The sequence below is a fragment of the Vigna angularis genome, chromosome 5 (assembly GCF_016808095.1).
Source record: "Vigna angularis cultivar LongXiaoDou No.4 chromosome 5, ASM1680809v1, whole genome shotgun sequence".
Classification (NCBI taxonomy): Eukaryota; Viridiplantae; Streptophyta; class Magnoliopsida; order Fabales; family Fabaceae; genus Vigna; species Vigna angularis.
The window spans coordinates 17,354,131-17,379,465 of NC_068974.1; the positions used below are offsets into that span (position 1 = coordinate 17,354,131).

At 36.8% G+C, this 25,335-nt stretch overlaps 3 protein-coding genes and 1 pseudogene across 3 annotated transcripts; 3 read left to right on the forward strand and 1 right to left on the reverse strand.

Moving 5' to 3' along the window:
- Positions 1-9,053: 9,053 nt before the first annotated feature.
- Positions 9,054-11,578, reverse strand: LOC108339535 (cationic amino acid transporter 8, vacuolar). The gene has a single exon (XM_017576668.2). It carries the CDS (start codon positions 11,482-11,484, stop codon positions 9,721-9,723), a length of 1,764 nt encoding a protein of 587 aa, XP_017432157.2. The 5' UTR covers positions 11,485-11,578; the 3' UTR covers positions 9,054-9,720.
- A 4,965-nt stretch (positions 11,579-16,543) lies between these two features.
- On the forward strand, positions 16,544-18,538 carry LOC108339567 (uncharacterized). The gene is made up of 2 exons (XM_017576712.2): positions 16,544-16,910; positions 17,994-18,538. The coding sequence occupies exons 1-2, from the start codon at positions 16,651-16,653 to the stop codon at positions 18,427-18,429; spliced, it is 696 nt and encodes a 231-aa protein (XP_017432201.1). The 5' UTR covers positions 16,544-16,650; the 3' UTR covers positions 18,430-18,538.
- A 1,333-nt stretch (positions 18,539-19,871) lies between these two features.
- Positions 19,872-22,328, forward strand: LOC108339198 (pentatricopeptide repeat-containing protein At2g40720). Its single transcript, XM_017576339.1, has one exon. It carries the CDS (start codon positions 19,872-19,874, stop codon positions 22,326-22,328), a length of 2,457 nt encoding a protein of 818 aa, XP_017431828.1.
- Positions 22,329-24,549: 2,221 nt separating this feature from the next.
- LOC108339199 (probable serine/threonine-protein kinase WNK11) lies at positions 24,550-25,031 on the forward strand (annotated as a pseudogene).
- The last annotated feature ends 304 nt before the right edge of the window (positions 25,032-25,335 follow it).

The following is a 25,335-nucleotide window of genomic DNA, read 5'->3' on the forward strand; positions in this document are numbered from 1 at the left end:
GGCTTCACGGGGAAGTTGGTCCAGAGGAATGGGAGAGAAGAGGGCGTGCGTAGGAGCCGCGAGGAGGTTACTATTTTATTGGCTTTTGAACACTGTTGAGAGGTAGTTCCAGTAGGGTAGTGTAGGACAGTGAGAGGATGGGGGGCTACGGCTGAAGGAGGCCAGCCGCCACACTCTCATACTTTGTTTTCTTTTTCTCGGGCTTTTGAACACTTTCTCTTTGAATGGAATGAAAGGCTGGAACGTTTTATTCTTGAAGTTTATCATTGAATGAAGCTTTGGTTTAGCACTTTGCATTATTGAAGTTTTATTTTATTCTAGCTCTCATTGTTTTTCCATTTGAACACTAAGAAACAACAACACATGATTTCAAATGGAGAGAAGAAATGAATTTACTTTCTTTTAAAAGCCACGGTCGAGCTACTTGATGAAATTTTGCTGGGAGAAGTGAAGCACGGTGCCCCTTGCCACATATTATATCATAGTATATTCACCCTTCATTTTGGAAAAAGGAGGCAATTGTTCAGGGAATGAAGAAGAAGTGCCCACGGCTGCAGCGTCCAGAGAATAGGTTTTCGTTCATATTTTTTATATATTATATATTATTAAAATTTTGCTTTATTGTGATGATATTCATTCAAAGCTGCTGCAACGTGCATTTCAAGTTAGCTAAGTTATGATATTCTCATTTCCAACCACAGTGCAATTTACAAGCTTTATTCCAACGTGCATTTAATTTTTTTTAGCTCATCATTGCATTTTAATAGTTTTGGATTCCTTTTTCTTATTTCTCTAATGCATTTAAATTAGCTTTGGCTTTAGGAATGTTTAATTTACTGTTATCATGTTGTCTGTTCTGTTCAGTTTATTTATCTTCTTGCATTTCCAATTTCCTCACTTATTTTAGAAACCGTTCGGTATTCACGCTTTGTTAATTTATTTCATTGTTTTCAATTATGTTTGGTTGTATTTAATATTCAGTTTTAATTTAGTTCAATTGCATTCACAAACCTTTCGCAAACCCCCCACTACGTGTTTGATCTGAGACTGAACCCAATTTGGTCCTTGAGAGACGACCTAGGAGTCACTTCCTAGTCTATACTGCATTAATTTTGCAATCAACATTTTGTGTGAGGTGCGACCCTCTCATCAGTCCTACCCCTCGTCCAACACCACGGATATATCCTGGATGCTCCGGACGTCCAATGGCAACTGCTAATATGTCATCTCGGCCTTCTTGAGTGAATGACCCTTGAGATCCTTTCTTCACTAAGTCATCCTGAAAAAATAGTGTTTTAGTTCATCTATTACAGAATATATGCCAAAAAATATATCTAAAGACATTAAAATTAAAATTAGGCTTATTATGAGTTTCTAACAATCTTCTCCGCTACAAGTCGAGTTTCTTCAGAAGTGTATTCTCTTGATGGCTTAGTGCGAGCTCTCTTCCATTTCTCATGACGTGGAGGTGGAGAAATCTTACCCAAATCTAACCCATCATCGGTAGCTAAGGAAGAGGCCTCACGGATCATAATCTCCTCTAACCTATCATATCCCCCACGAGACAATATGTGTGGGTGGAGATTATTTTTCTGAAGGTCTTGTGCAACTTTTCTCTTTTCCTATTTCAAACATGTGACATAAACAATTAATAACAAATTATGAAATAGAAAAAATGAATATCAAATCATAAATAAAACATTAAATTTACCTGAAAGGCACGTTCTAATCATTTGTCCCGAAAAGCCTGCCACGTTTCCTCATCAAGGAACTAATATATCTCACAAGGATTCTTGTGACTTAACTTACCATAAATATAACGATTAGTAAGGTCAGTCTTAAAACCCCTCCACCGTTGCCCAGCATATGATATCCATTTACTTCTCAATAAGTTGTTGTTTGGGACGTCATATGTTAGCTAAATAATAGGTACATGAATGTTATATTTACAAATTTTCTAATAATTGTGGAAGTTAAGTTAAGACTTTCATACCATGATAGTTTCCCATATTTGGTTCTTCACTTCTTCAGGAACATGGTCCCATTTGTCAATAAGAATACTAACCTTACTTCTACCAAGTAAGGCCACAAAGCTAGTGAATCTTGCACAGTTGTCTCCAATAACTTTTCCTGTACTCATATGAAATTGAATGGGCAATTTCTGATTAGCATTACGACTAACAGTCAAGTCTTTTAGCCTAGTCGCACGTCTACACTTCGGTTGGGTAGACGACTGACTTTGGTCCTCACTTTGTGGTGGTGTAGGTGTAGATGGATCAACCATAAACCTGTTTTAACAAAAAATTGAAAATGAAATTTAATTGAATACACCAAAACAACAATTAAAGTGGTCAATTGAAGTAGAAAAAGTGGCACATTGAATACTCCATTGACGCAAACTGTTACCAATATTATAAAAATGATATAATTCATGCACCAAAAGTGTATTTTATATATTTTAAAGTATAGAAATTTAAAATAAAAAAAATACGTCAGTAAACAAAAATCACTCATTAACTTTGAATGTATGATTTTTAAGCAAAGTGAAATCTTAAAATAAATGAAAAGCAACCCATTGCCATTAACATAGAAAGATGCCAAAATTTATTCCTCACTAGAAAACTCTGTACTATCAATATTCATTCAGTGATCCTGGTAATTTGGGATATATGCCTGTTCCCGTGATCATGCAAAAATAAAATCCAAATCCCTATATTCATTCCAAGGTGGAGAATTTGTCTGTGTTACTGAACTAAGTTCTCTCTACAAATAGATATGCATAAAAAGTTGAATATATTGAAGCAAATAGAAATTCTGATTATTTATCTAGAAAAACCTTCTTAATGTATGAGCTTATCTCCACAAATTGACTGTATGAGCTTATGCCCATAAAAAAAGTGTGCTTGTATTCATATGTTGTTAATTTTATCTATGTCTCAGGTTTGAACATAATACTTGTTAATTTGGAAGGCCTATCATACTCAAAATAAAGAAATTTAGCAATTTTTTAATGATGTTGAGATAAAGATTAAGCAAACTACTGAGGAAGATATAACTTAATCTTGATCTAGAAAATGACAACTGATAAAGCCTTTAGCCACATTATATACAATTAATCATGAAAAATTAATAAAGCTATGGGGTAATTATATACAATGAATCATTTATAAATTGGTGACAACATAAACAGTAAAAAGAAATAGAAAGTTGGATAATTCCTTGTTTCCAACAGAGAAAGAAGTAACCAAATGGACAAAAGCTGGTGAGACAACAAAGCAAGGGAAAGAAAGCAAAAACCTTCTCCACTATGTTGGAATATTCTCCCATAACCATTCGTGGATTATCTCTCTTTACAATGTCTTTGTGAGCACTTAGGCAGGGTTGGACAATGTCAGTGTTATTCAAGATATAAAAATGTGCTTGGATAACTTCATGTCGTGCCAATGTCACCACTTTTGCACTTCGAGTACCTTTACCAGCAATTCTTCCATGGTGGCGAGTTTTAGGTACCCCTATAGCTTCAATTTCTGATATGTATTATGTACAAAACTTAATAGCTTCCTCTGCAATATATCTTTCAACAATTGATGCTTCAGGACGATATTGGTTCTTGACGCACCCTTTGAATATCTTCATGTATCGCTCAATTGGGTACATCCATCGCAAGAACACAGGTCCATAAAGTCTAATTTCCCTTACTAAATGTACAATCAAGTGAACCATGATATCAAAAAATGATGGAGGGAAATACATTTCCAACTCACATAATATAACTTTAGCCTCATTCTCCAAATAGTCCAACCATGCAGGCTCAAAAACTTTACTACAAATGGCATTAAAAAAGAAGCATAATCTAGTTAATGCATATCTAATATTCTTAGGCAATATTCCCCGAATCGTCACTGGTAGGAGTTGTTGCATTAAAACATGACAATCATGAGATTTTAACCCAAGTAATTTTAAATCCTTCATAGATACAAGTCGTTTCACATTGGAAGAGTAACCATGCGAAACTTTCACACCACGTAAAAACTCACAGAAACTTCTCTTTTCTTGTTTAGATAATGTGTGACATGCTGGAGGCAAGTATGTTCGTTTGCCATGAGATTGTGGAGCTAATTGTTCTCTTATTCCCATTTCAACCAAGTCCAAGCGACTCTACTAACATCACGAATCATTTGCTCCAAACCATCTTCCATAACGAAATCCACTTCTTCTGCTTTAGTTTGAGACACATGTGCTATTGGCACTTCTACTAATTCACCATGCCATGTCCACTTGGTGTAGCTCCTTAGGAACCCATCACACAAAACATGCTCTCGTATTACTGCAATGGGTAGTCTCCGCTCGTTCAAGCAATTCACACATGGACAATAAAATCTTTCATTATTGTCTGCTACATTTCTCGTAGCAAACTCAATAAATTGTTCCACTCCTCTCTCATATTTTTCGGTTGTTCGTTTAGAATTTATCCAACTTCGGTCCATACTAACGTTCTGTGCCAATGAACTGAAACCAAGAAAGTGGTGACACTTTAACGTTTATTTAACAACGTTAGGCTTTGTAGACCGCTACAACGCAAAAACACTATAAAGGTTATTTAATAACGTTTATGAAAACCTCTAAGATTATTTTGTTGTGTTGTGTTCATTCTGAATGACCCTACTACTCTTATTCCTAAAAGACAACAAATAAAAGACTTATGGTTTGTGCAAACATCATATTAACTTTAAGAAAGCGATATTTCTCAATGTCATGTTCACTGTTGGATACGACCATCCGCATAATTAGATGACAATATATAGGAATGCTATCATATGCACATAATCATACATACCACCTACCTCCTATTATTCACACATCAATCATTAACCATCACCACATATTTTATCTTCTAAATGTTAAAATATATTTTATTCTTTAAATTTGAATAAAAGCATGCTTTTAGCTTTTAAATACTATATTCTAAATTTCGAAAATACTAAAAGATTTATTTTATTTTCTAAATAGATTTTTTAAAATTTTAACGACAAAATATAAATAAATCAATCCTCGTAATAGAAAAACGTGCACCCATCCTTATCAGAATGTTGATAGGGGTAGCTGATGTTGCATCTCTTTTAAATCTTTCAACGACACCTATTCTAATACATGAAACAAGAAAAACTCACTTCCGTACAAAATTAATAAAATAAAATTCATGGAGACGTATAATTTTCCAATCGGCACATAGAAGAAAGCAACTGAATCAGTCAAAGAAATGATATTTATGAAAACCCAAAACATTATTGATAATGAAAAAATGTTTCGAATTTTTTATAAGTGTATTAAAATGTAAAAGAAAAATATTAAGATAATTGCATACAATGTTATAACAATTATTTTTCATTCATTTTTAAATAAGAAAAGTAGGAGTTATGAAGTGAAAATTTCCTATGAAAATGTAATTAAAATTGGTGACAGTTTTGGATGATGGAGAGAAGAACATAAAGGTGGTAATGGATCGAGAAGATGAATTTGATATTGTTTTTGAAGAGATTGTGAATAAAAGAAAAGAGGTAGTAAAAGTGAAGAAAAGGAAAAGAATTATGGGACATGCATTAGTTCATAGAGGGAAATAAGAAAAAGTGGGAGAGGGACATGAAAAACAAAAGAAAAGAGGAAAAATAAAAGTGATGGAGATGGATTGGAACAGTAGAGATTGGGTGGGTGGACAAAATCAAACTCCTCTATCCCTCTTGTCTTGTATTAATCCCAGTGATTCCAATGTCCTTATTTTTGTTAACATAGTGTTGGGAGATTGCAGTTTTAAAATAGAACACGGCTCCCTTAAACACTCTCAATAATTTCCAGCCTAATAAACAAATTCAAAGGGAAGCTCTGTGCAGTTTGTTCTGTTACTTTTGTGTATATTATAGGCACCATTGGTGTTAAACTAAACCACTGTCACATCTCACCTAACTTATCAAACACATCAGTTATTAAATTAATCACAGGGAATAAAGTCAATATACGCTATAAAGTTTAACCAATATCATATGCACATATACATCCCCTCCTCGTGGGCTATTCCCTTCTTTCTCTCTCTTTCTTTCTTTCTTTCTCCCTTTCTCCCTTTCTCCGCGCAACAAATTTGTAGTTGCGTTAGATATTTCTACACATTTTGTGAAAACGCACACATACGAAAAGAAGTTCTCCTGATAAAGTTAATCTAAAGGGAGCAAAAGAAATCTCTAGAGTCATATATGAATAGAAAAAGCTAAAATAAACTGAAATAAAAATCTTACATTAACCAAGCATAGTGTTGAAGCAATAATAATGTTATAGATATGGAAATCACTGAACAACTTGATTGTCTTCTGTAGAGAACAAAGCATAAAATTTAAATTAGAACTAAAATATCATCTCACATTATAAGTCACAACAAATACAAACTGAAAAATCAGCTTCCCATGAGATTGAGGATGCTATAGTAATATCGTGCATATGTATCTAAGCAACGTACCATACAGCCCTTTTTGTCTGAAACAGTTATTTGAAAGGAACCATCACTACATAAAATTAGCTTATTCTAAGAAATGTAAGAGGGAATAAATAGGGAGTGAGCAAATTGATTTAAGCATGGGCAGTTGAGAGAAAGAGTAGCAGAGATAATGGAAGAATACAGTTCAATAAGTTAAACATTTGGAATAATCTAAAATGTTAGTATAGACATTCTATAAGGAATGTTGTCCTATACCCACATCTTCACAAAGTTGTTAGAGAGGCTGCCAAAGGCATAATAATCATATAATTTAAATTCGTGAAAATTTAAATTATACAGAGTAGAAGTAGCTAGAATTGATGATGTAATTTAAGAATTTAAACAACATTACTATGCCCAATACACACAACCTTTTATAAGATGTGTTTCATTGTCCATAATTGACCACATCTTCTATTTGATCTTTATAAAAATAGAAATTTCACTCTTAAATCATCTAAGCATATCATCAAATGGATGTTAAAAGGCATCACTTTTAAATAAGTGGTTGAAGAGAAGCTTTCCAGCCTGACAATGAAATCAAAGTGTTTCATAAGTTATGGTTCAGAAATTAGTATTTGGAAGCTATAACTATTAGCTTCTAAATAAACATAAAAAAAAAATCACATCTTATATGTGGAACCGTATAACCAAGCATAAGAATTTAGCATCAAGATCGAGAGTTAAAGACTCATGTTGAACATTACTCAGAACACCAAAATTCTCAGACAAAACATTCCTAGTAGCATGTTATTTCAAGATGAGAGCCATCTGTAGAATTTTCTGCTTCTGTTATATGAGTTATTAGTTGTTCTTATTTTTTGTATTTTGTTATTTGAATTGGAAAGAATGTAGATCTAAAATAATAGAGTGAATTACAGGTTGGAAGATACACAAACCCTGAAGAAAACCCCTTCTTCCCTGAAAACTTCCCTGAAAAAACCATCGCTCTGCTACTTTTTCTCTGCCACTTTCATTGGCACAATCCAGTATCAATAATTCAGACAAAAAAGTTTTTTTATTTAAAAATAGTCTATGATTACACTGGTTTATTTGTAGAAATATAACCCTAAATCCAAAATTAAATTTGAAGCAGATTCTCGTGCACGAGACTTAAAACACGATCATTTTGTTCTTCAAGAATCAATGAAAACTAAATTAACAAGATAAAAAGAGGGGAAAAGTGTTACAGAGAAGAATGTGAACTATAACTACCTTCAAAATTCTCCAATCACCACTGTGGATAAGGCTCACTCCTCCTCCTCTCTCGTGTTAACGCCGCTAATTTCTCCACCAATCGAAACACAATCCCCCCAATCTAAGAAATTAGTGAAATTAATAGAAGAAAAACATAACAAATTAGGGAAAAACAAATAGTAGAATGTGAACTATGAATCATAAAACCTACTTGGTCAGACTTCAGAGATTTCGAGGAAGAGGTAGCGGAGCCAGAAGTAGTCTTGCGGAGGAAGGAGTGTTCTCGGAGCCGAGAAGAGCACAAGCACGGAGGAGTGCTGAGAAATGCGAGTGAGGAGTGCCGAGAAATGTAAGTGAGAGGGATGAGACGGAGAGGAAGAGAGGAATGAGAGTGAGAGGGAACGTGAAGAGAGGAATGAGAGTGAGAGGGAACGTGAAGAGAGGAATGAGAGTAAGAGGGAACGTGAAGAGAGGAATGAGAGTGAGAGGGAACGTGAGATATTATAATTGATTTCTAAAACTCCGTTATAATACATCAATAATAGGTTTTCAACTTATTTACAAGTTTGCCACTGCTTTTCATATTATAACTGATTTTCAAAACTACGTTATAATATGTTTTAAACTTATTTACAAGTTTGCCACTACGTTTCATATTATAACTGATTTTCAAAACTACGTTATAATATGTCTTAAACTTATTTACAAGTTTGCCACCGCGTCTCATATTATAACTGATTTAAAAAACTACGTTATAATATCTCCCTATTATGATGAATAATTTTTATCCGTCATAATAGGTTTGTTATAAAATGTCATTTTTCTACTAGTGTACCTACAAATACTTTCATCTTCTTCTGTTGTTAAGAGTTATTGTGAGAAGAGAGTCTTCTGTTTGGTTTCCTGAATAAAGGAACCTATCAGTTTTACCAGGAGTCATACTTTTGCTTGCTTACACTTGCAAAGCGTTATGATTTCATGAATAGTTAATTACAATGCCAAATAAGGATCAATATTACAAAACAGTGTTAGCATCAAGTTTAATGAGATAATATAATTTAGGATTAATAATCGCGTTTCACGTTACTTAAAAGTGATCAAAATCGTGACATGAAACGTAATGGAATTCTGAGTTCCAACAGCTATCATGATGATCTTTTTCCTCGTTTAATAGCTTACCCAAAAACCAAAATTTGATAATTTTGTGACAAATTGAAACTCAAGGGAATTATAAGTAGCTATGATTCTTTGAGAGATAAGATACGCCTTGTGCAATGCCCTTGCAGATGATAGAGAACTGAACCTACTTTTCATGATTCACAAAATCCAGATAGAAATCAATTCTAAGTGTAATGTTCATGTAATTGTGTAAACAAATGCTGATGCCTATACCAAATAGTAGCTGAGTAATGTTACATTCTCTGAGTACTCATAACAAGAAGTCGTTCATCCCTCTCAATTCAGCATCCATGTAACTTCATGATGTTACTATGTTGCACTGCAGAAGTAGCATAAACCTCAGTTTTAAACTTCGAGAGTTTCCTTGATGAGATTATGCAGAATAACATAAAAAAGGGACGTATGACAGGAAAACAGAGGGAGGCAATCAAGACACGGATGATTTCCTCTTTAGCTTTTTCTTTATCCCTTACTATTTTCATCATACTCTTAGGTAGTGTAGATACAAGTTCACACGTTCTAGTTTATTTTGGTTTCCTTTTAACGGAATCAAACCTTTCATAATAGTGCTTGACACAAGGCTCAAGGTCAGAATGAGGTTTGGAACAAACCGTTTTGGATTGCATGGGAATTTGAAGTTACATAAGGCATCTTACTCCCTGTTCTATTCTTAGCTTCTTCCAACATCATAACAAAGTTCCCAACAATCAAGAATCGCAACTTCTGTTCCCTTCACACGTATAAACACAAAAATCACAGACTAATACTATGACAAAGCAGCAGGCAGCAAGCAGCAATAAGGATTTGTTCTTGCAAGGTCACTATAGAACAACCACCTCTTGATCAGTAGCATCTTGCACTCCTTCATCATTAGTCTTTCCTTCATTCTGATGTTCGACATCATAAGTTGCATGGACAGCGACAAAAAAATAGTACAGAAACATGACAGCAGTGCAAACGATGAACCTCCAGAAAGCCTCGGTGCCCAAAGAGCCCATGAGAAAGAGGTTGGTGGCAACGGACAAGGAGGGGAGCCAGGGAACCAAGGGAACCCCCCAGACCTTGGGAGCTCTCTGCTTGGGAAGCAAACTCATACCCAAAGTTCCCAAAAACCAAACACAAGCCGCAACCGTGTAACCGATCCAACCGAGTATCCGTGAATGCCAAAGCACAGCCCCAACAGCAGAAGAACCAACAATCACAAACAAGCAGATCAGAACTCTGGCTAACTCACTCTTGCCAGTGCTCTCCCTGGAATAGTACCTCCTCACAAGCAGCGCAACAGCCATAAGCATGAAAATGAAGAGCGTGCTGATGGAGAAAACACTAGAGAGAACATCCAAGCTAGAGAAAAGAGCGATGACAGAGCTACAAAGAGTGGTCAAGAGAGTGGCATTCACAGGGGTTCCTGTTTTGGGGTGAACGAGGGCGAAGAAAGGTGGGATCATGTGCGATCTTGCAATCTGAGTGGTGTACCTAGCTTGACCCATGGACCCAACAAGCAAGCTTGTAGTCATCCCCTTCAACGCACAAATGCTCACAAGGTACTTAGCCCAACTCATCCCAATCTGAACAAAGGCCACGGAGTAAGCAGCGTCAGCGTCAACCTCAGTGTACTTCACCATGCTCACAAGGGACAACGCCATCAAGCAATAGATCACCGTAATCATGCTCATTGACCCAACCAGACCAATAGGTATGTCCCTTGAAGGCTTTTTCGTCTCTTCAGCCATCGTCGCCACCATGTCGAAACCGCTGTACGACCAGTACACCACGGCGGCGGCGTTGAAAACACCGTCCACGCCGAAAGGGGCAAACGGCGACAAGTTCGACGCCTTTCCGTGGATGAAGCCGATTATAATTATGAACGCGATCACCAATGTGGTGATCAGGGAACTCATCCAGGTTAAGATCGAGGTTTTGCGGGTACCGCTAATGGCAATGCCGTTGGTGATGAGAAGAACCGCCACGGCTAACGGATCGAGCAGGTCAAACCCGGGTTTCAACCCGGGGATCCGGATCCGGAAGAAGTCCGGGTCGGATTTCACCATGGAGGCGAAGTAGGAAGACCAGGAGCGGCCGAGCCCGGCGGCACCGACAAGAGCCTCCAGCAGGATGTTGCCGGCGGCGACGAAAGCGAGGAAGTCGCCGAGCTCGATGCGGAGGAAGGAGAAGGAGCCACCGGCGACTGGAACGTCGACGGCGAACTCGGTGTAGCAGAGGGCGGAGAGGAGGGCGGAGAAGCCGGAGGCAGCGTAGGAGAGGACGATGGCGGGGCCGGCGTGGAACCGGGCCTCCTGTCCGGTGACGACGAAGATACCGGAGCCGACCACCGAGCCGAAGGCCAACCAGCTGAGGTCCCACCAGGTGAGGCAGCGGTTCATGCGGTGCTCGCTGGCAAGGGGGAGCACGAGCAGCTCGTGCGAGTCGCTCGAGCGGTTCAGAAGACGGTCCCTGAGGCGCGGACACGTGTCAGCCAACGCCGCGCAGTAGGATTTCCCGTTCTCGAATGACTTCTCCGGGAAGAAGTCCCGCTTGCTCCACCGCCAGTAGCTTCGATTCTCCGGCGCTGACGACGGTTCCATCGGCACTGTAAGAGGAGCACAATTTCAACGGTTGTTGACTTTTCACCACAGTCCAACGACCCCCACCTTGTTTCATTTTCTGTTTAAGTATAAAACTTCTCTTATAATAATAAATAAAAAAGATCAGAACTTTTAAAGTATGTATGCCTATATGAATACTTCAATTTATTAATATTAATATATTGTGTACTAACGAATTCATTTTAATAATTTTATTTCATAATCTTTTCTAAACAACGTAACTATTAAATGAATAAAATTAAAACATTAGATAAAAAGTATTTATGATTATGCAGATTTTTTCTTGGAATATAAAAATCAACTCATGGAAAACATGTTACCTCAATAATATAATATAAAAGTTTTTCCAAATAATGACGGTATAAAAGAATGGATATTAATTCCTAAAGGAACCTGAACTCATATGTATGTTAGATACATTGACACCCCGACACCAGCGTCCACACATTTCGTAATCAACTTTTTCTGCTTAAATCTTTCAAAAAAAAAAATTCAGTTAAAGTAATATTTTACTTCTCTAAAATTAATTAAATTATGAAATTATAATGTTTCGATTTTTTAGTAAAGATCACCGTTTATCTCTCATTTTCCTCTCATCATCGTTTAGTCAGATTTAAAGATTACATAAAGAATATACTATGTCAAAATCAGTATATATTTAACAGTTAGTCATATTAAATATAATCAATAATATTCTAAACAACCAAATATATATTTATATATTTTAAAATGAATTTTGAATTAATATTTATTTAATTAGAACCTAACGTGTACTAATTATGTTTTAATCTAATATAATCTTACTTAATCTTAAATCATGTTTAAAGTTTAATAAGTGAGATCTCGATTCGCATTATCAAATCAATTCCTCATAGATCTGACCGGACTGTAAATAATATTTTAATAAATACATTTTATATAAATTGAAATAAGTTAAGAATATTAAAGTGAGTATATTTGTAATAAATTTTAGGTTTAATCATTCACTAAGTCCCTATTTTCGCATGGAATCTCAATTTCGTCCCTTTCTTTCTGAAAATCTCAATTGGGTCCCAATTTTATGAAAATTGCAACAAATCGATCCTTTCCGTTAATTTGGCTGGACGGCGTTAAAAAAATTGATGAGTCAATGCTGAGATGACGAACGAGCGCTCGTCCAGCAGCGAACGAGCGCTCGTCCAGCAGCGAACGAACGCTCGTCCAGCAGCGAACGAGCGCTCGACCACCGAACGAACGGTCGTCCAGTGTGGAACGAACGGTTGTCCAGCAGTAAGAGGTCGACGAGCGTCCGTTCTCTGGTGGACAACCGTTCGTTCCACACTGGACGACCGTTCGTTCGGTGGTCTAGCGCTCGTTCGCTGCTGGACGAGCGCTCGTTCGCTGCTGGACGAGCGCTCGTTCGTCATCTCAGCATTCACTCATCAATTTTTTTAAGGTCGTTTGACACTATTTAACGGAAAGGATCGATTTGTTGCAATTTTCATAAAATTGGGACCCAATTGAGATTTTCAGAAAGAAAGGGACGAAATTGAGATTCTATGCGAAAATAGGGACTTAGTGAATGATTAAACCTAAATTTTATATAAAATATTGAAATAAAGTTATAATAATAGATTGTTAAGAAAAATGGTTAGATTAGAGAAAACTAAATATTTTTCGAATTAGTAGCAATAAGTAAAAGTAAATTTAATTTTTAAAAAAATATAAGATAAACTAATATAAAATTTTGTTAAGTTTGAAGTTATCGTACACATTAGTATTTTAATAATTATTTGCACGAGTATAAAATAAATTTATGTGATGATAAATAATATTCAATATTAATTTAAAATATGAATGTTACTATTAGTGCAGCTTTTAACATATGTTATTTTGGGTTTGTATGTTATTTTAGGCTTTTAATATTTGATCCCGATCCGACGTCTTTTTAACATATGTTAATGGGGCGCCGAATCCTACAGTCAGACGTCTATATAAATTTTGACTGAACAGATCCGACGTGTAATACTCTGGAATAAATTTTGGCTCTATAATCCATTAGATGTCTATATGTACACTCATAGACGTCGGACATGACATTAATAGATGTCTACTGGTGTTTTTTTAAAATTAATTTATTTTTACAAGAAAACTACACCTGAAAAAAAAATAGTCCTAAAATAACATAATATATATATATATATATATATATATATATATATATATATATATATGCATTTCAAGTTAACAAAGTACTAAAAAACAATCCAAAACCTAAACTATCAAAAGTTAAAGTTAAATTAAATGTAAATGTTCAATAACAATAGAAAATCTTTCTAGGTCCATCTTTGCAGAAGATAAGTTGTCCACTCTGTCGGAGGCATATGCAATATGCCAAGCTAACATCTGTGAGCGAGTCGTCATTTTCAACAAGGCGTCGGCCATTTGTTTCTCAGTCATGCTCTCCACCACCCTCTTCTCCGAGTTGTCCAGATTGAGATCGACCTTATGGCTCAATGTGAAGGAGGGATCCCATATGCCGAGAGGAAGGGGACGCGCTGTGCTCGAGGCAGTTTATGAGTCGACGAGAAGAAAAGGGACGTGGCAGTGCCGTCAACACGTTCAGCGCCTCTAACTCCTCGGTCGTCATTTTATCCTCGGCCCACGAGGTAAACCTCAGCGGTTCCTTCGTCCAGTACAATGGGAACTTGGGGTTTCCCTCACCATCAAAAAAGTGCCTTCGCCTAGAGTCAAGGATCGACACTTTGAAAAATTTATTTTTAAAGCCCCTATACGATTGCAAATAAAGCTCTAGAAGGGCATTACCCGGCTCGAAAATCAACGACACCCAACCCCTTTTTGCAACTGGTCGACACCTAAAGAAATATAAAAACAACGCCACAGTCGGCCTAATAGCCAAGGCCCGACACAGAACAGCAAATGCCTGCATATACCTCCAACCGTTGGGATGCAGTTGACTGGGCGCGACATTTAGGGTCCTCAACACATCCATTTGGAAGGTTGTGAAAGGCACTCTCAGATACAAATCGTAAAACAACGACGCATAACAGTAAAAGAACTCGCGGGAGCTATTCTCCCTTCCATGGAACACCCTCTCGTCTTCCCTACAAGCCACCAACCTCACACACGCGTTATACCCTAGGGTTCTCAAAATGCAGCTATTTTCTACCTAATCTGCTAGCACGGCCCTACTCCTAAACAAACTACTAAACTCGTCAACTTCACGCGCCGCCCAGTCGTAATCACCATCACGGGCCGGCGCTGTTCCACACGCCTCTAGGCCTTCACTTCCCACGTTTCCATAACAAAACGCATTCTCACCATAGGGCACAGTGGTGATATCGAGACTCTCCGCCGTTGACGACGGCCCCGGTAGTTCCATACCGGCGCTCTGCCCCTTTTCTTCCATTATCGATCAAAAACAAACCACACTAGGACGAAGAAAAGATTGAATGTTTACCTGGAATATTACGTATAAAGGCAAGAAGATTGAGTGATTACGCAGCAAGCACTGGCAGGCAGATGGCACTCTTAAGTTTTGGTAAGCACAACGCGTCTTTTCATCTTCATTTCGTATTAAAGAAGCCAAGAACACAAGTGCATCCTGCGCCGTCAGATCAATTCCAATCTAGCGGCTCTAATTTCTTGTCTCTTCGCTTCCTCAAAAAAGCGGGAAAACCCTAAAAATTCTAACCCCAAAACGGTGCGTATCATTTCCCTCATCACAACCCACTCAGCGTCCTTTAGTAAACTCACAGGCAAAAATTTGCGCTCGTTTACTCGGACTCGGGGGGCATGTACCGTAGGATACCTGAATTCACCAACGGTCGACGAATAACTCGGAAGACCATTTGTCGAACCTTCTTACGATCGTAATGTTACGATCGTAGGTACATCGTATGTCGAACGCTTTTTAACATCATAGCATTTACATGTTGATGTCGATCACTTGGCGATCGACAACCAGTGACATATACATATTGATGTCGACCACTTGGCGATCGACAACCAGTGATGTCGCGACATATAGCGCTTGCACGACAACCAAACGGTTTAGCAGATAAAAATAAACAGTTACGAATCTTAGTCAAATACCACGAATCACGGGAATAACTGACTCAGTATCAAACACGATCTAATCGTTACAACTTCCAGGTAATCCACTCTGGTATCTGGCCGGATTTTCAGGTAAACGGTTTATTTTACTGTTTTAAATATGAAGATCACAGGGGAAAAAAGGTACGTTTTTTCCTTTAGAGAAATTAGGAGAGAGAAATTATTCTTCTTCTTGATCACTTTGAACTGAAAAGATTCAGGACATCCCTTTTCTGACTTGAGCGTCGGAGTGCCTTTGCAGGTATCCAGTCCATTTTCCCCTCAGAGAGCATAACATAGGAGGAGAGATATCACAGTAACAGCATCAGAGGAAGGAGCAGTTGAGATTTGTTAGGTTCGTATCTCGGTCTCCACATCCATACTGAAACAATAATTATATAATTTTTCTCATAATTATTGCTTAATTTTTATTAATTGTTTGTTTAAATATACCAGTATTTGAAATTTTCTGTGCAAAATAAATTGGAAAACTAATATAGAATTCAGTTCTCAAATTCTGGATATTTGTTTTCTGGGTCATGTGGAACATTCATGTTCCATGTGGAACACTCGTCACAGAACTATTTTAATTGATTCGTAAATTTATTTACAGTGATTTACTTACAAAAAGTAGATTCAGTAAATTTATAAGATGATTAAGTTAAAAATTCAGTTCAGGAAAATTTTGGATTGACAGAGACATAACGATTGACAGAGACATAACTAAACTCACAATTATCTCTACAACTTTAATTTTCAGATTTTGTGAAATCAATAATATTATTTAGTTCATGTTTTGTATGAAGACAAAAAACATATTATAAAAAATTAAGAAAAAAAATAAAGGTGTGAAAAATTAAAAACTTAACTCAAATTATAGAAGAAATTTAAATCATGAACCAAAAATATAAAAAAAAAGATAAGAAAATTGATGCTCTGGTTGTGTGTGGCTTGTAATAATCACAGAGAGGGTTTCATAAAATATATGGACATTAAGCCATAGAATTTCACATTTTATCCTTTGCTCGTTAGCGTTCTGCAATTTCCGCCATGGCTGCTGCTACCATCGCATGCAAGGTTTCACTGCTTTTGAGCCTCTTCTCTGTTTGGTTTGTGTATGTAAGTTCGGATTCTCTTCCGAATGTAGGGGCACTTCCCCCAACATGCCAGCGCATAGAATGTCCCAGCTATGATCTCATTCAGGTTGGAAATGGCTACGAAATCCGCCGCTATAATTCTCCCGTTTGGATTTCCAACTCCCCCATTCAAGACATTTCTCTTGTAGAAGCCACAAGAACCGGCTTCTTGAGGTAATCTTATCTTCGTTTATATCACAATAAAAATAATATTATCATGTTATGTATGAGAAAGTGAGTTTATGGTCATCACACTACATATTTGTGGGTAATGGGCTGAACATATCGTTGCTATAGGTTTTGATAGATTTTGATATCGTATTAGGAACTGGGTGTAATTCGTCTTCAGAAAACCAATTTGGAAGATCCATGTGCAAGTTAGAATTCTTGTGTTGATATATTAAAGACTTAATCAAACTTATCTTCTTTTAAGTTTTGGGTTTAGAGTTGTCGTTTGATTTTGTTTACGATGACTGATTGGTGTAATTTTTTTCTAGTTCAATGAACTCATATGAAGTCGTTATATTGATTAATGTTTTAATGAAGTTATTATATTGATTTGTATTTCGAAATTTTAAAACATGTTTGGATAAACTTTTCCATGTTTACTTGTAAGGGAGAAAAAAATTAATTTATCCCTAAGTTAACATTAATTTGTAAGTTAAAAATAAAAATTTTAAAAATAATATAAATTAATTTATATAAAACTAATTTTAGCTTATTGAGAATTTCATTTCATTTATCTTCTTGTTTTTCAATTGTAGAAGTGTTTACTTAGAAAAAGTGTGGCATATTTGATTGGTAATATGGTTCTTCTTTAGATGTATTCGAACTTATTTGTTGCATATTTGATTGAATACAGTAACTAATTCATGGTTTTGAGTGTGACTACGTCTTGAACCGAGTCAACCTATAGAACTGGGGCTTGCGGGAATATCTTGATTTTCTACTAGGAAGCCAAAAGTCCTAATTACAGTGATTGCAATACAAAAATGCTATTGATGAAGGGTTACTATTCTGCAGCACGATTAATAAGACTGCAGGAAAATTGCATATGTAACTGGTTGTAATGGCATCAGAGATTTTAAAATTGCAAATTTGAAGCCACAATTATGATATCAGATAACAATTTAAAACCATGAATTTGGACTTGTTTTTCTACACTGCGAAAGGTTTTTTCAGTTAGTGCTCATGGAATAGGATACTCCCATCTAAGGAGCTAATTAAATTTGAGTAACCTTCTCGTTTTTTGCTCAGGCTATTTGATTATATTCAGGGTAAGAACAACTACAAGCAGAAAATTGAGATGACAGCACCTGTGATCTCTGAAGTATCACCCAGTGATGGACCTTTCTGTGAGTCCTCATTTGTTGTGAGCTTCTATGTGCCGAAAGAGAACCAAGCAAACCCGCCCCCTGCAAAGGGCCTTCATGTTCAAAGATGGAAGACTGTGTATGTAGCAGTTAGACAGTTTGGTGGATTTGTCAAAGATTCTGAAGTTGGGGAGCAAGCTGCAGCCTTGAAGGCTAGTATTGCTGGAACCAAGTGGGGTGCTGCAGTTGAGAAGAGCAAGAGTGCTAATCATACTTCTGTTTACACTGTTGCACAGTACAATGCCCCTTTTGAATATGATAACAGGGTGAATGAGATATGGTTCTTGTTTGACATTGAAGATGGACAGCAAACCATGTGAAAATGTATACCAGACATAAGCTTTCGACATGAAAGCAATATGCAGAGTGCAAACTGATGTGTGAGGAGACCTTGAATGGATGAATAAAGTGTTTCACGTTTTGCTAAAACACTGTTTTCTGATTGACTTGCTTTTGGGGTTCATCATAGCTATACACTTGAAACTTTTCAACATAAAAGCAATATGCAGAGTGGAGACTGATGTGTGAGGAGACCTTGAATGGATGAATAAAGTGTTTCACATTTAGCTAAAACACTGTTTTCTGATTGAGTTACTTTTAGGTTCATCGTAGCTATAACACTTGAAAACTTTTCATCAAGAATTGATGAGGGTGTTGAAATGGGCATGTGGTACATATACAGTTTTACTTTGTTTGAATAAATCTGCACTCAAATGCAATCCGAATGCCGTCCCCTGAGTATCATCATATGCATAATGTGAATGATATTTACAGTAACTTCAATTTTGAGTACTATAATGTACATTTTATAAACTTCACTTCAAATTTTTTGTTTTAATTAGTGACAAATTTACTTCCCCTCCTTGGCTTCAAATTAGATTGATAAGTTTAGCTTCAAAACAGTATATGACAATCCGTTTTTTTATTTTTATTTTGTAATGAAGTTTACACAAAAATTTGAAATGGTTTTCTTATTAAAAATAAAGGAGTAAACTTGTTTTACTGTAAAACAGATTGAGAATTTGAGGCCTGCAGCTTCAAATTAACGTTGGTTCAGTTGCACTACCGTTGCAAATGTTCACAATAGAAACCCACTTATTTTTTAGTTAGTGAAATAGTTCAATATTTTTTTAAGTGCGCTATAAGTTGGGTTTCCAGAAACAACCATTAAAGAATTAGAATTAATGAAACAGTGACATTTCCTTGAGAAACTAACACTTTCAATGGTTAAACTGGTGGACCAATTCCTCACTGGCAGAATTTTTTCAAGAAAATACTTCCCAACTTTCCCTTTTGAAAGAATTCGTTTAAGACGTGAAATGGAAGGGATTTTGTTCATCACCTTGTCTTCTCGCTTTCACATTTCGGTTGATTCAGTGACAAAATCAAAACTTGTTGAATAAAGGGTACAAAAATGTGGAATTGGAAAGATAGCTGAACAATCCAAAACCCGTTCTCAAAAATGGTTATCCCCTGTTTTTTCCAAACTAATTCCACTCGAACCAAGCATGCAGTCACCGGGATTTATTTGTTTTTCAGAATCCAATTCTCAAATTGGACCATCAAACCAATGTTGACAAGAACACAACAATTCCATTCGCAAGCATCCCTTGAATTCCAGAACAATAGAGGATTTTGTTTCCAAGACTGCGTCTTCCTCTTTCAGCACCTGAGGGACCACAAAGACGTAAAATGTGGCAGAATCCTTCACTCTCTGTTAGTTAAAAGTGCCCTCTTCATGGATGTCTTTATACAAAACAACATGATTAGATTTTACGGAGATATTGGAGAAGTTCAGAATGCACGTAAGTTGTTTGATGAAATTCCTCAGCCGAGTTTGGTTTCTTGGACAAGCTTGGTCTCTTGTTATGTTCACGCGGGGCAACATGAAATGGGTCTGAGTTTGTTTCGTGGCTTGTGCCGATCTGGGGTGCGCCCCAATGAATTTGGTTTCTCTGTGGCACTCAAGGCTTGCAAGGAGACGTGTGATGCTGTGATGGGGAAGCTCATTCATGGGTTGGTAATCAAAAGTGGCTTTGATTCGCATAGATTTTGCAGTGCTTTGATTCTTCACATGTATGGTGATTGTGGGGATATTAAGAACTCGAGGAAGGTTTTTGATGGGGTTTGTTATGGTGAAAGGTGTGAGGCATTGTGGAATACTTTGCTGAATGCTTATGTGAAGGTGTCTGATGTGGAGGGTTCTCTAAAGTTGTTTCATGAGATGGGGCACTCTTCTGTGTCGCGGAACCACTTTACTTACACAATCATTGTTAAACTCTGTGCCGATGTGTTGGACGTTGAACTTGGAAGGTCTCTTCATGGCCAGATTATGAAGATTGGGATTGAAAACGATGTTGTTGTGGGTGGGACACTTATTGACTGCTATGTTAAACTGCAATTATTAGATGATGCTCGTAAAATATTTCAAGTTCTCGATGAGAAGGATAACGTGGCAGTATGTGCTTTACTTGCTGGGTTTAATCAAGTCGGAAAATGTAAGGAAGGACTTGCATTATATGTTGATTTTCTTTCTGGAGGTAACAAACCAGACCCATTTACTTGCGCAAGTGTTGTCAGTTTGTGCTCAAATTTGGAGACACAGCTTTCCGGTAGTCAAATTCACTGTGGTGTCATCAAACTTGGCTTCATGTTAGATTCATATCTTGGCAGTGCATTTATCAACATGTATGGAAATTTTGGGATGGTGTCTGACGCTTATAGATGTTTTCTTGAAGTTTGCAATAAAAATGAAATATGTGTAAATGCCATGATTAACACTTTAATTTTCAACTCATATGATTTGAAAGCAATAGAGCTGTTTTGTGGGATGAGGGAAGTTGGTATTGCACAAAGCAGTTCTTCAATCAGTTATTGTCTGCGAGCTTGTGGGAACCTATTTTTGCTTAAAGACGGACGGTCTTTTCATTCTCTAGTGATTAAAATTCCTTTTGAAGATGACTGTAGATTGGGCTTAGAAAATGCTCTTCTTGAGATGTATATTAGATGTAGAGCTATTGGTGATGCAAAATTGGTTTTCAAAAACATGCCGATAAGAAATGAGTTTTCTTGGACTACTATCATATCTGGATGTGGTGAATCAGGGCACTTCGTAGAAGCCCTGGGAATCTTCTGCGATATGCTTCTATATTCAAAACCTAGTCAGTTCACATTAGTTAGTGTTATTCAGACTTGCACAGAAATGAAGGCAATACATGTAGGAAAACAAGTCCAATCCTATATCACGAAAGTAGGATTTGAATATCATCCGTTTGTTGGAAGTGCCCTGATTAATATGTATGCAGTATTTAAACATGAAACTTTGAATGCTTTACAGGTCTTCTTGTCAATGAAGGAGAAAGATCTTATCTCTTGGAGTGTCATGTTAACGGCATGGGTTCAAAATGGCTATCATGAAGAAGCACTTAAGCATTTTGCAGAATTCCAAACTGTTCCCATTTTTCAGGTTGACGAGTCTATCTTATCCAGCTGTATTTCAACTGCTGCTGGCTTAGCAGCATTGGACATAGGCAAATGTTTCCATTCCTGGGTTATCAAAGTTGGCCTCGAGGTTGATCTTCATGTGGCTTCTTCCATTACTGACATGTATAGTAAATGTGGAAACATTAAGGATGCCTGCAAGTTTTTCAATACTATCAGAGAGCATAATTTAGTAACCTGGACGGCTATGATATATGGTTATGCTTATCACGGGTGTGGTAGAGAAGCTATTGACCTGTTTAAAAGAGCTAAAGAAGCTGGGTTGGAACCTGATGGTGTCACCTTCACTGGGGTTTTAGCTGCTTGTAGTCACGCTGGACTAGTGGAGGAAGGTTGCGAATATTTTAGGTACATGAGAAGTAAATACAACAGTGAATTAACTATAAATCATTATGCCTGCATGGTTGATCTTCTTGGTCGGGCAGCAAAATTGGAAGAAGCAGAGGCTGTGATAAAAGAAGCTCCATTTCAGTCAAAATCTCTTTTGTGGAAGACTTTCCTAGGTGCTTGCACTAAACATGAGAATGCTGAAATAACAGAAAGAATATCAAACATCCTTGCTGATCTAGAACTGAATGAACCCTCAACATATGTTCTACTGTCTAACATTTATGCGTCAGCATCAATGTGGAAAAACTGCGTAGAGTTGAGAAACAAAATGGTAGAAGAGAGTATTACCAAGCAACCTGGTAGTAGTTGGATTCAGTTGGCAGGTTAAAATTCCTTGCATCTCAATAAACATGGAAAAACATATTTATCTTCTCTGGAAGCCCTACGTAAATAAGAGATAAAATCAATTTAAAAAATATATATAAATATAAATCCTATTTTATTAGTAGCCAATTATTTAAAATTAAGTTAAGACTAAAATCCATCTTTTAACTTATATATTGATTATAATATTACTTATATATTGATTGTAATATTACTTATATGTTGATTGTAACATTACTTAGCTTAAAGAATATTGTGTACATAACATGAATGGTATGGGAATGGATCCGACGAAAGGATTAAGAGATAGCATAAACTTACATTTTAATTTATGTTTTGAAAATGAAAATTCAATGTTCCGTGTAATCTATGTCCAATTTTGCACCACTATCTGATACTATATCTTTAATACTTTCTGTCATTATTATTAAATAAAGGATTAAATATGTTTTTAGTTCCTAAACTATCAAGCGAATTTGTTTTTAGTCTCTCTTTCAAAGTAAGGTACACTTTAATCCTTCTCCTTAAAGAAACTATAATTTTTGGTCCTCCAAAATCAACGACGTTAAAAATCTGCTGAGGTGGCTAACAACGATACCACGTCATTTTCTTTTTTCTGACACGAATAAACTTTTCCCAGCTTTTTCCTCTTCCTCTCCCTCCCTCTTCCTCAATCTTCTCCTTAAACTCCTTCTCAGAAATCATCACATCCTTCAACCTTTTCACCGCCATCATCGGCTATTTAACCCTCGGCAAGTGTAACTGAATCATATCAAGTAATAATCCTGGTAAGACCAAGTATCGTTTCCCAAGAGACTCACGGCCTAGACACTTATGTGATTTATTGATTAATTAGGACTTGAGAACAAATTGTTGTAAGTTTCAAATGTAAAATACTGAAAAGTAAATACGTATGCATGTGGTGATCAATGGGCAAGAAGAGAAAAAAGCGTGAATTGAAATATATGGATGAATATGTTGTTGGGGTTTATCAAGTTCATCTTTTCCACTCTCTTGTATTTAGGAATTCATCATTCTTTTCATTAATGTTAATGCCACTTTCTAAATTACTTTAAACCCGATGTCTCAACGAAGAAAGCCTAATCATAATTACTAGTTTACAATGTCTTGTCTCCCTAGCAATTAATCATGCATTATAGTGAACAGAAGCTTAAAGACAACCAACTATCATACTCCTATGTCTAGGTTGGTAATATACTGATGGGAGAGATTCCCCGTATGTGTCCATATCGACAAAATCAATAATCATGACATCAAATGAGTTAAACAATGCATGCTTTGAGCAAAGAGGAAAAACCCTAACTATTAATGAAAGAAAGCATGTATCATAAATATGATCTTGAAGAACAAATTCCATACAAGAGAGTTTCTAAAGATTTACATTGATTCCCCAACAACAAAATAAGTTTAGTTCACCATATTCAAGGTGAAACTAGATGAAATACAATGGAAAAGTGAAGGATAGAACCCTAGAAAGTTGAGAAAGGAGCCTTAGCATCCAAAATCCTCCTTCAAGGGGTGAAAGAGTGCGTTTTTGCTTATCCCAGGCAAAGATACCAACCCTAGAACGTCCTAAAGCTTATATAATATTCTAAAAAATACAGAAAAATAGGCCCAAGCCCAGAAAAGTGTCACTCAGTGGTAAATACCGCTCAGCGGTAGTAACGCATGACGACACTTCTTCCCCTCAGCGGCTTTTCTCCCCTCAGCGGTGTCAACGGTTCTTGAGAGTGCCGCTTAGCGGTAATTGACGCTAAGCGGTACTTGCGTTTTCTCCTCTTTTGCACTTTTCTTGTCCTTCTCTGATTCCATCTCTATCCCTTTTCACTTCTTTCATCAATTTCATCTTAAAACCTGCAAAAACAAGGAAATCAAGCATAAAACCTGTCAAACTCTGTTATTTTCAATAATTCAACAAAATCATGAGTTCAAGCTAATTTCTAAGTCATAAAGGTTGTAATTGAAGTAAATTTTAAGTATAAAAATAACATTTTTTCAACTGTTATCACCAGTCCTGCCTCAAGCACCGCCTTCCTCTACGCCGTCACGAAGAGGTTTCTATCTTCCTTTTCTCTCTCTAACAAACTAGAGTAACAAATGATTCTGTTCTCTGAAAATGAGACCTAAGAAAGAATTTTGTGTGCAATTATTTAAATTTTTGGCATTTTATTTTGATAGTGTTGTGATTAATGTTTTGATGGCAGATGCCAAGTGTTAAGCCTGATGTATCGGAGAGAGACTCAGAGCCATTTGTTGAAATTGATCAAATAAGAAGATATGGCAAATACAATGAATTGCTGGGATGTGGTGCTATGAAAAAGGTGTACAAGCATTTGATCAGGAAGAGGGGATAGAGGTGGCATGGAACCAAGTGAAACTGAGGAACTTCAGTAATGATCTTGCAATGGTGGAAAGGCTTTACTTTGAGGTGAGATTGCTCAGAAGCTTGACCAACAAAAACATCATCTCCCTTTACAGCGTTTGGAGGGATGAGAAGCACAACACTTTGAACTTCCTCATTGAGGTCTGCACTAGTGGGAATCTGAGAGAGTACAAAAAGAAACACATGCATGTGTCCATGAGAGCCTTGAAAAAGTGGTCCAAGCAGATTTTGGAAGGGTTGAATTACTTGCATGTTCATGACCCTTCCTCCTCTTTTGATGGGGGTGTACGCGAAGCGCTTTAAAGAGCTTCATAGAATGCGTGAAAGCTCATAAAGGTGGGGTATTGCCCTGTGAGCTGAATGGGTTGAGGCAGGGCCGACGACTAGGGCGTTTGATTTGGGGCTTCGGTGGATGTTTTGGGGAAAGGGACTTTCGAGATGGCGTAGAGGAAGGCGGTGCTTGAGGCAGGGCCGGTGGTGACGGTGAAAAGGTTGAAGGATGTGACGATTTTTGAGAAAGAGTTTAAGGAGAAGATTGAGGAAGAGGGCGAGAGAGGAAGGGAAAAAAGCTGGGAAAAGTTGATTTGTGTAAGAAATAAGAAAATGA

Excerpts from the sequence above, each read along its gene's own strand:
- LOC108339567 (XM_017576712.2), top strand. The coding sequence starts at position 16,651 with ATGGCTGCTGCTACCATCGCATGCAAGGTTTCACTGCTTTTGAGCCTC. Across the intron at positions 16,911-17,993 it reads ACAAGAACCGGCTTCTTGAG|GCTATTTGATTATATTCAGG; the intron begins GTAATCTTATCT and ends TTTTTTGCTCAG.
- LOC108339198 (XM_017576339.1), top strand. The coding sequence starts at position 19,872 with ATGATTAGATTTTACGGAGATATTGGAGAAGTTCAGAATGCACGTAAG.
- LOC108339535 (XM_017576668.2), bottom strand. The coding sequence starts at position 11,484 with ATGGAACCGTCGTCAGCGCCGGAGAATCGAAGCTACTGGCGGTGGAGC.